Source organism: Pelophylax lessonae, assembly GCF_965119305.1.
Source record: "Pelophylax lessonae genome assembly, chromosome: 2".
In the NCBI taxonomy this organism is placed as follows: Eukaryota; Metazoa; Chordata; class Amphibia; order Anura; family Ranidae; genus Pelophylax; species Pelophylax lessonae.
In genome coordinates this window covers 411612203-411627322 of record NC_138769.1, presented here as the reverse complement: position 1 = coordinate 411627322, position 15120 = coordinate 411612203, and the positions used below count along the sequence as shown (strand labels likewise).

Below are 15120 nucleotides of genomic sequence, written 5' to 3'. Positions count from 1 at the left end.
CCTCTTCCACCTACAGTTTCCTGTTGAGTGAGATGCAGCCAGTGTATTTAAGCAACTAGGGGACCAGAGCACAACATACCCAGGCACTCTAAGGGGGCAAAGACCCTGACTTACTACCCCCCAAAGGTTAGGATGCTAGTCAACAGTCTTCATTCTCCCATTATGCATGCTCCTTAAAGGGGTCAGCAGGCACAGGGTTCCATAGGTGCGCCTGTGCTGCATCCTGCTGCTAACCCAACGCATGGCACCACCTGCCTAAGTGAGTGCTGTGAGCCTCTAACACAGAGCAGGGCCCAGAGGACAATATTACAGACTGGCACTGCATCTTCTTATTGGCAGAGTCCGGGTAAGGGTCCCCTAGGGCAAAACCCAGGAGTAGACAATGTGGATATTAGGTACAAAAAAAGAACCTCAGTGGCTCTGCAGCTGCTATAGAATCTTGCTAGTAGATGTGGAAGGGGTTATACTGAGCAGTCCTTATGGCTTTTGTTTGCTATTGTCCATCTACTGAAGGCAGCAGAATACCTCATGGTTCCAGAATATTTTTCTTGTGTCCTGTAATGTACATCTAAGAAATATCTTTTTGGTGGAGTTGACCTTTAACTCTTGCTAATCTTTTAGTAACTGAAGTTCCTTCTTAGTCTATGTCTTTTAGATTAGATTGGTTCAGTTTGCCCCTAATGTGTACATTTTGTTTTGTTTGAGTTAGAACATCAACACATTTTGGAAACAGACCCTAAAATCCACCCTGCAAAAGGACTGAAGACTAAATATTGGCTCAGGCATAGCATTAAAATGATTCCCTATTGCATAACACATCGACTTATGCATTATTTTGTACAGGATACTTACTGTAACTGGTTTATTATCACCATATGAATATTCTCTCGTGCTGTTAAAATTTTTTCCAACCGATGTATGTCATACGTATTTGGATTTCTGAATGGGATGTCATTTGGCAGTCCAGTGACCTCTATAGAGTCAGGGTTATCCCTGATTAATTTGTAGGGAACAAGTACTGGGCGACCCAATCCCAGAGCCTCACCTGCACCAAAAGCACATTATAAGTTATCAGGATTATAAATATACCTTTAAAATGTTAACAGCATTTTTAAAACCATGAAAATTGTTAATGCATAGAGGAAAACAAGAACACTGTATCACAACCCAGTGTAGGAATACAGTTATGAGGATCCATTACAAACCTGCCATGCATTAGTGACTACTTTTCCAAAAATGTACTTTGACTGGCTGTCTCAGAACCCTGTTTTCTGGGCTATAGCCCTTGAACAAGAAACAACTGAAGTTTCATTGAAGTCCAAACTTGAGCATATTTGTCCAGATCAGTGAAACCAATGGTATGGCATTGGTAGTGTCTCTGTTTCTGTCAGTACGGGTTGCCTTTAGGTAATAGTTGTAACGTTTATAAAATGTGGAGAATGCACCTGCATGGCGCATGGCGATTAGATATGAGGACCCCAGTGAGGGTTCCTGCGGTTAGCTGAGAGAGGTAGCCCCATTGAAAGAAATGCAAGGCTGCTGGCTCAAGGAGCTAATCAGGCCCAATCGCATGTAATCGTTCATGTAGTGATTTACATGCAAATGACCGGCCCTGCATGAGCGATTACGTGGGCGCGATTATCTGTGGAAGCCAGCAGCCTCCTATTGCTTTTAATGCAGCTAATCATGGGAACCCCTACTGGGGTTTTTGCATTTAATCGCCATTGGGTTGCATTCGCAAGTGTGAATGCACCTTTAAAGTGGTATTAAGCCCAAAAGCAAATATTTATTATATTTCAGCTTACCAATTCAGAGATATGATGGCTGCATTAGTATTCTTTTTCTAGGATATCTTTCCTTGATTTTTATCTGGTGATCCAGCCACTATGCCTGTTGTCTTTAAACAAAAAATAATTTACCTAATTTACCACTGATAGGGGTGCTTACAATGATCAGCTTTTATTTATTCTATTATACTTATTTTATTTATTATTACACGTAAAACCTTTATCCCCCCCAAAAAACTGTTGCTGTAACTGCAGTGTGAGCTGCAGTTTGGCTTCAATGTGTTAATTTATCTAAATCTTCTAGTCTATCTATCACTTACCTCCCCCCAGACTGACAATCTTGCTGTGCAAAAGTGCCCTGTCATCCAAAGCGAGGGCACTCTAAGTCCTCATGCACACTGGGTTATTGTAAACGATATTTCTCCTGACGCGTGTTTTTCAAACACGTTTAGACGCATTCAGATGCATTTGGGCATATAATTATTTCATCAGCTAGAATTTTAATGTATTCTAGCCACTCAAATGAATAAAGAGTCAAGCGCTAAACGGGCCTAGTGCTTAGGCACGTTTAGCTGGGTTTAGCGTTTTGTATGAAAAAGCTCCACCACTGCGTTTTACTGCGTTAAGGAGAGGAGCTTTGACTGTCTCTAAACACTGTAGCTCCTAAACCCCTCTAATAGCCTATGTGTGCATTGACACAAAGGGGCTGATTTACAAAAAAGAAATAGACTACGCACTTTTGAAAGTGCAGCTGCACTCTGCAAGAGCAGTTGCTCTAGACTGAGCTTTGTAAGTGAGGGAGAGCTCTGCTGATTTCCATCATCCAATCATGTGCAAGCAAAATTGATTCGGTATTCTTTGTAAAGTGAAGCTTTACTTCATTTACTAAGCCTTGGAGCACCTGCGCTTGCAGAGTACAGCTGCACTTTCAAAAGTGCACAGTCTATTTGCCTTTAGTAAATTAACCCCATAGGCTTTTTTTGAGGTGCATTCAGGGGCTTAGGCAAAAAAACAAAAGCAGCAGTGTGCATGAACCAGAAGTGTTACTGGGCCAGATTACCAAGTGAAAACAGAGGGGAAAAAGCCTAAAAACAGAAAATAAATCCATTTTTAGTTTTGGGTTCAATGTATGAACATTCCTTTTATGTAACTATTAGAGCCGGTTCACATTCATGCGGCTGTGGCGTTCGCATGTAATGTAGGAGCGCACTGCTCCTTCATTACATGCGATCGGCTGTGCGGTGCGAGTTTAGCCATACACTTTGTATGGCTAAATTCGCACTGCACCCGCAGCAAACACACACAGGACCCTTTTTTGCAGCCGCATCAGGATCGGATCGCACAGCGGTTCACACTTGTGCGATCCGATACTGTGCGAACTGCAAGATCACACTGCGATATGCGATCAAACTGGGGGTGTCATTAAGATTACATTGACACCCCCAGCATATGGCAGTGTGAACTGCCGGGGGTCCGTTTGCGATGCGGGAACAGGCTGCGAATTCGCAGCCTTCCCGCATCGCATAAGTGTGAACCGGGGCTTATACTTTATATTGAAGAATAAGAGCTTTCACTGCACCATTGAAGCAAATTATTGTAACATGCAATGCGATGTTCTTTTGAAAAATGCTGTGTTTATAAGGAAAGGTATATATCTCACTAATATCATGAGAGAATAAGTATATTAAAGATATTTTTTAAAGAAGGTTTTTTTTGTGTTAATACCAAACTAACAGTAATTTGAAATACCTGGTGCCATGAAGGTAATTATTCTCATAAAAAAACAGTTGTAAAGGGTGGTCGACTTGTATACTAAATTACATGGTTCACACTAACCATATTTTTCATTGAAGAGTTCTTTGACTTGCTCACGAAGGATAACTTTTTCTCCTAATCTATTTGCATCTTCATCATCTGTGAGATAAAAGATAAATGTTTATGACTAAAGTGCAGTTATTACCATATATCCTATATCTATTATATTTCCATTTAGGCTAAGTTCACATGTAGGCGTTTTGGGGCGTTTTGGGGGTGTTTTTCTGCTCTAGGATCAGCTCAAAAAACGCCCAACAAGACAAATCCTATTCATTTCAATGGCCCCTGTTCACTTCTGAGTGTTTTGACGTTTTAAGCAAAACGCCCAACGCTCAAAAAGTACATGAGCTTATTTTTGGGCAGATTACAGGCATTTTTATTTTTTTCCATTGGTCACTTGTCAACCTAAAAACGCCTGCACAAAAATGCTTGTAATGCTTGTAAATGCCCATAAAAACACCTGAAAAAGGCCTAAAAAACGCCTGTTAAAAGCAACGCCAACATGTGAATGTAGCCTTAAAGCGGAGTTCCGGCCACAAAATCGACATAATCGATTTTGGGCCATTCTCTTGCTCTTGGTCACCTGAAAAAGAAATGGATATTTACGATTTTTTTTTTTGTTTACTTACCTTGTTATTGAAGGAAAATATACTCACCCTTCTTCCACTTCCTCCCTCTGCGGCCGCGGCCCGCGCCGTCACTTCCTCTTTGCGCCGGCACCAGCCCCGCTCGTCACTTCTGGTGCGGCACCTCATTCCCTGCTAAACAGCTTCTGGGCATGCCCAGAAGCTGTGGAGGGATGACGCGCCCGCAACGGAAGTGATGAGCGGGCCGGGGCAGGCGCATTCTGGGAGAAGAGGACACGGAAGAGGACATAGAAGAGTACGCGCTGGCTTCAGCTGCCCACATCCGAGATGGCAGCGCTGGAGAAGAAATTTTTAAGGTAAGTATTTCTTCTAAAAGGTTAGTGCGACCCGGGACAGTACAGAGGCTATCCATTGTGGAATGTACTAGCCCTGACTGTCCCGGGGGTATTTTTAGCTAAATGTAACCCCCGTGGCCGCAACTCCGCTTTAAAGTGATTGTAAAGTCTTGTTTTAAAAAAAAAAAAAAAAAAACCAAAGGAACAAACATGTTATACTTACCTCCTCTTCTCGGGTCCCTCGTTGCTGCTCCTGGCCCCCTCCTCCTATCGAGTGCCCCCCACAGCAAGCAGCTTGCTATGGGGGCACCCGAGCCAAGTTGCAGCTCTGTGTGTCCCCGCCCCCTCTCTCTCCTGATTGGCTCACTGACTTTGATTGACAGCGTAGAAGCCAATAGAACCCACAGCTCTATCTCAGCCAATGAGGAGAGAGAGTCCCAGGATGGCCGAGGGACTCTTAGATATCGCTGGACAAAGAGAGGGCACAGGTAAGTATAAGGGGTGCTGGCGGAGCTGCTACACACAGAAGGCTTTTTATCCTAATGCACAGAATGCATTAGGATAAAAAACTTTCCTGACTTAAAATGTTTATTGAAGTTCAAAAAAGAGCAGAAGCACCCAATGGCATTTTAAGTTCATTTACTGTATACAGTATGCAAAATATAGTAGGATAAAGGTACAAATAAAAAAAATGAAACACGGACAAAGATCTTTATTTCCAAAAAAGTGAATGATATTTTCAGAGCCTAATGAAATTTAAAAATTACAGACACATTGCTGAAAAAACATATCCTTATCTTTGTGTAAAGCTTTGTAAATTGAGCCAAATGCACAATAAAATAGAGCGCCATGTAGTAAAATTAGATTTTTGATGTGTCACTGCACACTCATTCAGATTGTAAAATATTACAAATAGAAAAGAAACATAAAAATGTCATAAAGCAAACGTAGTAGTCGACAACTCCAACATCTGTATGAATATCTTTATTTCTTGCACAGAAGTAGATAAAATGCTTACATGTTTCAGCGAGTAGCCTTGTTCACAGCCTGGCTGTGAATTCACACAGATGTTGGAGTTGCCAGCTACTACTTTTGCTTTATACTGAATTCTGGTGTATTGAGGACACTATAACGAGCCAGAGCTCCTGTTTTTGGATTCCGTGTGCAATTCACGCATCTTTTCCCTGTTGTGAGCGCTGCACTTGTTCCCTATCTCCAAACATAAAATGTCACTAAGGTCCCTTTCACACCGCTGGAGTCCGCAAGCGGATCCACCCACTCAGCAGGGGAGCTTATCCCGACTAAGCAGGTAGATAACAGGTCCATGCCTGCTCCTCCGATGCAGAACAGACACGGACAGAGCCCGCTGTCCTCTATGAGCTGTCGGATGGAAATGGACAACCTGCCCCTTTCCATCCAACTGTCATCCGATCCGCCAGACAGATAGGGAACAGATTGCCATCTGTCTGTTTTTAGTGGACAGGATCAGATCGGATGTCGGCGGGTGTCAGCGGACACATGTCTGTTGACTTCCGCTGCTCCAAAAGCAGAGAGCAATGGATGGTTTGATCGGGTCCACCTGAAAAATTTACAAAAGGGGCCTTATCCAACTAGAGTCTCTGGACAGTATGTTTATAACCAAATATAAAATAAAACAGAAGAAAATATCTTACCAGGTCTGGGGATAAGTCCCTGAAATGGCCTAAAATATAAGCAAAAGAAAAATATAATAATGATTATCATTTATTTATTATAAATGAATCAACATTATCTATTTTGTAGCGGATTAGTTCAAATATTTTTTTGTAAGCAGACTTCCAGCTACTACTGGTAATTGTAGATCAATGCATGTACCTTGCCACTGTAAATTTGATTTTATCTGCTACTGCTAAAATCCGTTCTAGATTCTGTGATCCAAAAGTACAGGGTTTACGGAATGGGATCCCTGGAGGCAGGCCTTCTATTATGACAGAGCCAGGATTGCTCTTAATGCGCTTGTAGGGTACTTGTACTGGGTATTTTATCCCGAGAGCTTCACCTGCCAATAAAACACACACGCACAAACTGTCATTGATGTTTCTGGTGTATAAACATTAATAGGTGCACTCTTATTTTCCCAGTAATCTATGAATATGAATGGACAAAAGCCTTTTCCATTAAACAACAAACCAGATATTCTCTACAGCTGTTCCCAAATGATAGTGCAAGTTTTACAACACAGCATTATGGGAATACATGGATTATTCAATATACAACTGCATAAATCATTTAATATTAAAATATGATCTAGAGCAGGGGTCTTCAAACTATGGCCCTCCAGTTGTTCAGGAACTACAATTCCCATCATGCCTAGTCATGTCTGTGAATGTCAGAGTATTACATTGCCTCATGGGATGTGTAGTTCTGCAACAGCTGGAGGGCCGTAATTTGAGGATCTCTGATATAGAGTATGTGATGTAAAGCCAAAGACAGAAACAGTTCTATATATAGTAACTTGCATTATTTTAGAGGAGAAACTTAGATGATGGATAGCACATGCCACTATAAAAACGTATCTGTTTCTTCTATCTATGTGCACTTCTAATTGGTCTTAGACAGCCTTCCTGCATGATTCATCTTTGATTTTCACAGCAGTGTCTCTACACACTTACCATACTTTTTATTGAATAGGTCTTGTACTTGTTCACGTAGGGTATTGGCAATATCTATCCGTGAGAGCCTGGCATCATAATTCTCTAGAAGGAAAACAGGAAAACACTATCTTAAATTATGTTGATAAAACAGATGCATCATTAACAGACCATTTGTACTTTAAATGCTTTATTCCACAGGCATCTATAATTGTTTTGGATCTAATAAAATAGCCTAATATGCGGCAGTAACTTACAATATGGATCCCTCAAATTTTATTGTAAATACTATGAGATTTGTCAGATTATTTGTTGTTTGTATTAGGTGCACACTGATGTGAAATCTAGAGAATTTTTTTCACTGCTGTATCTCTTATATACTCTCTTGCTGCATTGTTTATTGCAGCCTGCTCATTGTGTAAGTGATTTATTTACTATATTTATTTATTGGAGCCCTCGGGTAATCAGTTTAATTTCCAACCACGGCATTACTCGCTTGGAGTTTGCATGTTCTCCCAGTGCCTGCGTGGGTTTCCTCCAGGTACTTTGGTTTCCTCCCACGCTCCAAAGACATGCTGGTAGGTTAATTGGTTTCTGTCTAAACTAGCCCTAGTGTATGTATAAATGTGAGTTAGGGACCTTAGATTGTAAGCTCCTTGAGAGCAGGGACTGATGTGAATGTATAATATATATGTAAACGCAATATAAAAATTGACGACACTATATAAGTACCTGTAATAAATAAATACAAAATCTTAAGTATGCAGTAAACACTATGGTTTTTGGCTTTTGTGCTTTCTTACATGGGTGTCATGCTGCATGGAGTGGAAAAGAGCTAACTTTGTATAATTGTAGGGGTCTAACTAGAAGGTGAGCAGTGTGTGCATCTGTTTCACGAGGTGGATTTTTCACTTCATGAACTTTGGATTCGCTGTTTGATTGCACATTTCAGCACACATGGGATACAAAAAAAGAACAAAAAAACAGCATGGGGTCCCCTCCCTCAGTCCATACCAGGCAAAAATTTAAAAAAAAAATGTCGTGGGGCCCCCTCAGAATCCATACCAGACCCTTATACGAGCATGCACTCCGGCAGGTCAGAAAAGGGGGGAGGCAAGTGAGCGCCCCACCCTGCGCTGTTATTGTGAGGGTCTGCGGGCAGGGGACTTATCGGAATCTGGATCCCAGATCCCACCCCTTTTGTGAATGAGTATCGGGTACATACTACCCCTACCCTTTCACCATAAAAGTGTCAAAGAGAAAATAAACACACGAGACAAGTTTTTGACAAATCCTTTTGACAAATGTCAAAGGGCAGGAGTCGGTAGCGTTTTTGATTTTTTTTTTTTGGGTCAGTGATGCGGCAGGTTTACGTGATTGACGATGGATTTTCATCGAGGGGCACTATTTTTTATTTTTAATAAAGGAAATATCAAAAACTAGTCTCTTGTGTTTATTATTTTTTTACACTTTTTTGGTAAACGGGTAGGGTTCTGTGTACCCGATAATCATTCACAAGGGGGGGGGGGGCAGGATCTGGTGTCCTGGTATGGTTCAGTAGTGGGGGTGGGGCGCTTGCTCCCCCCCCATTTCCTGACCTGCCAGGCTGCATGCCCGGGTGAGGGTCTAGTATTGATTTTGAGAGAAAAGAAACACGGAGCGCCTCTAAGTGCAGTCTGCTTTAATCCACGATAACACATACAATGTAACAACTCACATGGGTACAGTTGTTTTAGGCTCAAACAATGGTGGCGACAGATGTTAGTAGGTCCAGTATCCGAAGGTGGAATATGGGTGGAAGCCAAGGGATACAGCGGGGAGACAGACTGAGCCGGCTGTTGTCTTCCGGGATCTGGTACTTCCGCGTATCGGGCTGGAACGCAGCGCAGAGCCGCGTGACGTCACCAAAGTCAATGGGGAGAACATGACGTGTTTCAGAGCATGCGCCAAGCTCACAGCGAGCATGCGCGCTCTTTTTTCAAGTGTTCACATTCCCGGAAGACAACAGCCGGCTCAGTCTGTCTCCCCGCTGTATCCCTTGGCTTCCATCCGTATTCCACCTTCGGATACTGGACCTACTACCATCTGTCGCCACCGTTGTTTGAGCCTAAAACAACTGTACCCCATGTGAGTTGTTACATTGTATGTGTTATCGTGGATTAAAGCAGACTGCACTTAAAGGCGCTTATTTTCTCTCATCCCTTTCACAGAGCCCTGACTTTTCCTGTGTTGCGGAGCTTGCCCTTCGCTGCGGACTGCCTCTTCTTCCTTGATGGACTTCCATATTCTCACAGTATGTTCCATGCATAATTGCATCATTGTCATCTAGAGTTATGACAATTTTATCACATGCTGGTCACACTGATCCCTAGTAACCATCCTGAGCGCCAGCCTTATCCACTGTTTGTAGTATTGATTTTGGGAGGGACCCAACACCATTTTTTTTTTTAATTTTGGTGTGGGGTTCCCCTCCAAATCCATACCAAAATGAAGGGTCTGGTATGGACTAGGGAGGACCCCACGCCGTTTTTTTCCTTAATTCTTTTACCGGCGTTTTTTTTTTTATGTTCAGCTCTCAGCAAGGAAACCCATTGACAGCTGATGACTTATTGGTTGTTAAGGATGCTGCAGGCGGTTTCCTGGCCACACTCTTTAACAACTAGCTTACACTGTGCCCTGATTGAGCAAGGCTTTGCCCAATCAGGGCACAGATTGCACTGTGCAGCGCTCAGTGACTTGCAGGGTATTAGTCGGGGCAAACGCCCTGCAAATTCGGGTCTTCAGTGAATGGCTGAACAGGCCAAAGCTCGGCCCCAGGAGAACCATTCACCCATCCTTATTAAGGAAGGCTTAATGTTCTAGTTTTTACTTTTAAAACTAATTTATTATTTTGTGATTGATTTATGTTCTTGTGATGTTTTTTTACACAAGTGCTGAGAATTATAATTGATTTTTTCTGAATGGCGCTGCACTAGTTTATATATTTATTCCAAGGACACCGTGAATCATACAGTGAATCATATAGAAACAGATAGGACTCTGCAACAAAGTTAATTAAAATCCTTGCGATGTATAAAGATCACCCAGAGTAGATTGTGTTTTTTTTAGCAAGAGTGGAATTGCTCTGCTAGTACCAGTAATGCTTGAAGGATAAGTTCACCTTTTAAAAAACTAAATAAAAATAAATGCACATTAGTTTGCAGGTAAAAAATTTAACATTTACTATTTCTTTTCTTAGGAACCTGTAAAGCATTGCACCCTTGATCAGCAGATCACAGGTGAAATGTCAGGCTCTTGTAGACTGTCAGTGTAACTGTCTGCCCATACCTTTGATATGGGCAGACAGTTACTTCAGTCAGGGAAGCTAAATGGACTATGAGAGTCCTCAGCGGCACCCTCGCAGTTCATTGAGAACTACAAGCCATAAGACGTTAAGGTTAACGATACTTGTAGGCATTCATTCACACACCTCTATAAATGAATGATGCGGCCGTTTGGGAGAAGCCCCGCATGGGCACGCTCTTTTCAAATTGTGACAGTGGGTGCAGGGAGAAGATCCCCGTCTGGTGTGACACAGGGAAGGGGGATCAGGGAAGAGCTGCAGGAGCAGGAACATATTACATGTTCCACCCTAAAAAATGGGTGGAAAATGTAACATGTTCCCAAAGACGAACCTATTCTTTAAACCAAACTGGGCTTGTTTCCTTGTTTTCTGAATTCCCCCATGTACCACAGTCCTTGAAGGAGCAGATAACAATATAACATATTGTATATACAGTACTGTATACCAGTTAGGACAATCTGAAAATGAATCCCTGGCAATAAGTTCCTATATTCTTACTCCTCTTTCTCTATGGCCCCTATAACAGAACATGATTACTTAGTTCAAGTTCAAAACAAGTACAGTTAGTACATTAAGTTTTGTACCAATCCACAAACTAATCTAAATACAATGGCTCTTACCTTGAAAGTTAGGCCTCTTAGTATCATCTGATAGGGAATTGTGACAATCATTATCATTGACCCCTGAAACGATTGATCAGACATTAGAATTGCTGCATACTGGTAAAACACTGATGGTCATTGATAGTGAAATAAGAGGTAACCAATAGCAACTAATTTGATTTTTACGTACGCCAGTCTAATAATTTCATAGACTTTTTCTATATATTTTCTATTTTTCTAAATAGATATTTGCCATGGGTTACCGCAATTTGGACATTAATATTATATTCTGAATTGCCAAAATAAATAAGCCCAAAGTTTTTTTTGTTTGTTTTTGTCAGCAGTGACAAGCTGAATGTTAATCAGTGTGTGGTTGTCCCTGTATGAGAGAAGTAGATCGTTTGATCAATTTCTGTCAAAGGGACATGTTGAAAAGCTTTTGTCGATCAGCAGCTGTAGCCACTGATTAGTGTATTGTGACAGCAGCGATTCCTACTGTCAGAATACAGTGTCCTGGTGGGGGAATTCCTCCATCCACCTTCCTTGTGTGGATAGGGGAATCTCTTCGTTTTTTTTTTTTCATTCAGGCCCCATTTGTTTCTGCATAAAGGCAAAGAAAGGGAAATTTAAACATAAGAAATATTACATTTTGCTAACTGATGTGTCCATATAATGTTAGTATTTTCACTTAACACATAGGGGTTGATTTATTAAAGTCAAATAGAATGTGCACTTTCCAAGTGCAATTGCTCCAGAGCTTAGTAAATAAGGTAAAGCTTCACATTACAAAGAATATCCTCTAACATGCAAGCAAAATTAAAAACAACATTTTTTTCTTGCATATGATTGGATGATGCAAGTCAGCAGAGCTTCTCTTTATTTGCTAATTTCTGAAGCAACTTCACTTAGAGAGTGCAACTGGGCTTGCGAAGTGCACAGTCTATTTTCCTTTAGTAAATCCACCCCATTGTGATTTTTTATATATTTTTTTGCAGTGTTTAGTTTAAAGGAGTTGTAAAGTCAGAAAGTTTTTTATCTTCCAGCATTCTATGCATTAAGATAAAATCCTTCTGTGTGAAGCAGCCTCCCCAGCACCCCTAATATTTACCTAAACCACATCTAGCTCCAGCAATGTCCAGAAGTGTCTCAGCCGTCCGAGACTCTCCCTCCTGATTGGCTGAGACACAGCAGTGGCACAACTGTCTCCCGCTGTTGTCAATCAAAGTCAGTCAGCTAATCAAGAGAGAGAGAGGGCAGGGCCACAGCTCTGTGTCTGAATGGACACATTGAGCTGTGACTCAGCACGGGTGCCCCCACAGCAAGCTGCTTGCTGTGGGGGCACTCGACAGGAGGGATAGGCTAGAAGCACAGAAGAGGGACCCGAGAAGAGGAGGATCGGGGCTGCTCTGTGAAAAACCAACTGCATAGAGCAGGTAAGTATAACATGTTTGTTATTTTTATTGGAAAAAAACAAGACTTTACAATCACTTTAACCACTTCAGTCAAATGGCACTGGGAACGGGGGAGGTATTTCAGATGGGGGACTGTGCAGGGAAAGAAAGAGGATTGATGCTGGAAGAGGGGATTGGGATGCAGAAGATCCATGCCAGAATTCGGAGAGGATTTGTGCTGGGAGGAGTGAGTGTGCACATTAGTTCTGGATTTTTCTGGGGGAATAAAGTGTGTATTTTTGATAGAATAGAGTGGGGTAGAGTATTGCTTGCTGGAGGAAGTTGGCGCTCTCCTGACCATTACATTGGCATTACACAACCCTTTCTCCTGCACTCTTTTAATTTTGTATTCCTAACCCCCACTGAACATTATATACACCCGTACCCTGCATTCTGTGCATTACATATTACTGACTGCAGCACCCTGTACTTTACCTATTCCTGAACCTTGAACTCTTTATATTACACACCTCGGACCCCTGCACTATATGCTTTACACACCCCTGACCCCAGTACAGTACTCTACATTATGGATTCCTAAAACCTTCAGTGACTGCAGCACTCTGTACACTATGTACGCCCGACCTTTGCATTCTGTGCATTGCACACCAATAACCCCTGAACTCTGCCATACAGAATCCTGAACTATATGCACTATACTGTACTTTACATATGTTTCACCAAGGTGTTCATTGTGTCCACAGTTTTAGCTGTCTGTCCATTTTCAATGTACACATAACCATATGTGATGGAAAATCTTTTTAATAATTCTGCTGAGGTTTATATGCATATGTGAGTCCTTCACTTGTGGCACAGCAATCAAAGCATATTTTATAAGTAATATTATTATTTTTTTAACCATGCCCCTTAAGCATGCACAGCGTGTTGCATTACTGCTCTCCTTGGGGTGCACAAAGGTGCTCCAGGTCTTTTGGAGTCCTAGAAATGCCCCTGGGGGGCCCATTGGGAGCTTTTCTGTGCCTTCACTTCTCCTGCACCTTACTGACAGGAGTGACTGCAGCATCATTCCTGTCAGAAGGACAGGGGCCTTATAGCTACTCGAGGAAGGGGTTTGGCTCTCTCCTCTGCCCATTAGCAGCCTGCTGTGGGTGAAATAGAGCAGATGCTAAAAACACAGTGCACTGGGAAATGAGAGCAGACCAGTCTTCTTCCTGTCTCCCCTTGTCATGTGACAAATCCTATGACGCAAGGTGGGAAGAAGGAGAAGCTGCAAATGATGATTGGGAATGACCAGCTATACACTAATCTGGAAATTGTACTACTAAAGTTGGTTTGATTCTCTACAACTTGTAATAGAAATAGAGCCAATAGTTTGATATAAACTTTGTTTACAAAATTTACCATTGCTACTAGGAAGAAAAAATAAGCATGATATATCTATACTTTCATTTTGGTGATGCCTGACTAATAAAATTTTGTGCAAGTGAGCTTACCCAAAGGACCAGTGCTATCCTCAATGCAGTCCTTAAGTCCTTCAGAAATCAGTTCTGGCCTGAGGTAAGTAAAATAATAATAATAATAGTTACTTATATAAAAATAAAAAAAATAAGAGTATGTGTCTGCTTAAGAAAAAAAACTTACTATCTCATTTTACAAAGACAAACCTGCAAAGTGCCTCATACATTTAATATACATAAAGGAAGGTGGATTAAAAACCTTTCTAAGGCAGACAATGCATGATCCATATTGTGTTTTCCTGGTGGCGGGCGGGGGAAGCCGCCCGGCTGGGAGAACACAATGATTGAGGCTAGTGACTATAGCCAATGACAATAATAGTATCATGAAAATCTGACATGCTGGTTGTACCCAAGTCAATCCCAAGTCAAGTGGATCGACTTGAGTACAATCAGCCTGCCCATACATGGTTCGAATCTTGGCTGGTCCCTACTGAATAGGACAAGATTCTAAACATCTATGGCAACCTTAACAGAAACTTTAAGTGGATTTTAGATGTTTTCTCTAAATTACCCTGCTTAGTTTTCCCTAAATAGTCGGGTAATAAACCTGCTCCATTGTAGAGGTTTTCAGCACCTGATAAAGTAAAATCCTCTCTTTATAGATGTATTTATGTATGTATTTACAATCTAGAGCAGCCTTTCTCAACCTTTTCAACACAGAGGAACCCTTGAAATAACCTTCTGGTCTCAGGGAACCCCTGCTAAAAATTACTATATTTATAACTCATGATACATTAGTGTGATGGTCAGTGGGAAGAATGCTCCTTACACGTGTGGACATTGGGAAGAATTACCCCCCTTACAGATAGCTAAAAAGATCAATGGTATCACTGGGAGCTCATCTGAGAGGCAGTATTTGCTTGTTGCTCAAGGAACCCCTAGTAACCTCTGGAGGAACCCCAGGGTTCCGTGGAACCCTGGTTGAGAAACCCTGATCTAGACCATACTCCATTAATCATAGGCACTTTCTTTCTTGGTTTGACAGTTCTTCACTTATAGTACATGATAATAATGTCTAAGAAGTGATACATGCCCTATTCATTTAAAAACCTAAGACCATGCTAGCTAAACAGCTGAGATAATAAGTAAAAA

At 41.6% G+C, this 15120-nt stretch overlaps 1 protein-coding gene across 4 annotated transcripts in view; it reads right to left on the bottom strand.

Moving 5' to 3' along the window:
- Window positions 1-15120, bottom strand: part of GTF2IRD1 (GTF2I repeat domain containing 1) — a 164660-nt gene that overhangs the window by 22415 nt on the left and 127125 nt on the right. For 3 of the 4 annotated variants that reach the window (XM_082245206.1, XM_082245207.1, XM_082245208.1), the window contains exons 18-24: window positions 14005-14063; window positions 11118-11180; window positions 7176-7259; window positions 6379-6562; window positions 6198-6226; window positions 3624-3701; window positions 853-1045 (exon numbers count right to left, since the gene is read on the bottom strand). In XM_082245206.1, the coding sequence (XP_082101332.1) occupies window positions 853-1045; window positions 3624-3701; window positions 6198-6226; window positions 6379-6562; window positions 7176-7259; window positions 11118-11180; window positions 14005-14063 (690 nt within the window). Of the gene's footprint in view, window positions 1-852; window positions 1046-3623; window positions 3702-6197; window positions 6227-6349; window positions 6563-7175; window positions 7260-11117; window positions 11181-14004; window positions 14064-15120 lie in introns of those variants that run through there. The other variant, XR_014224913.1, reaches the window with a different exon arrangement.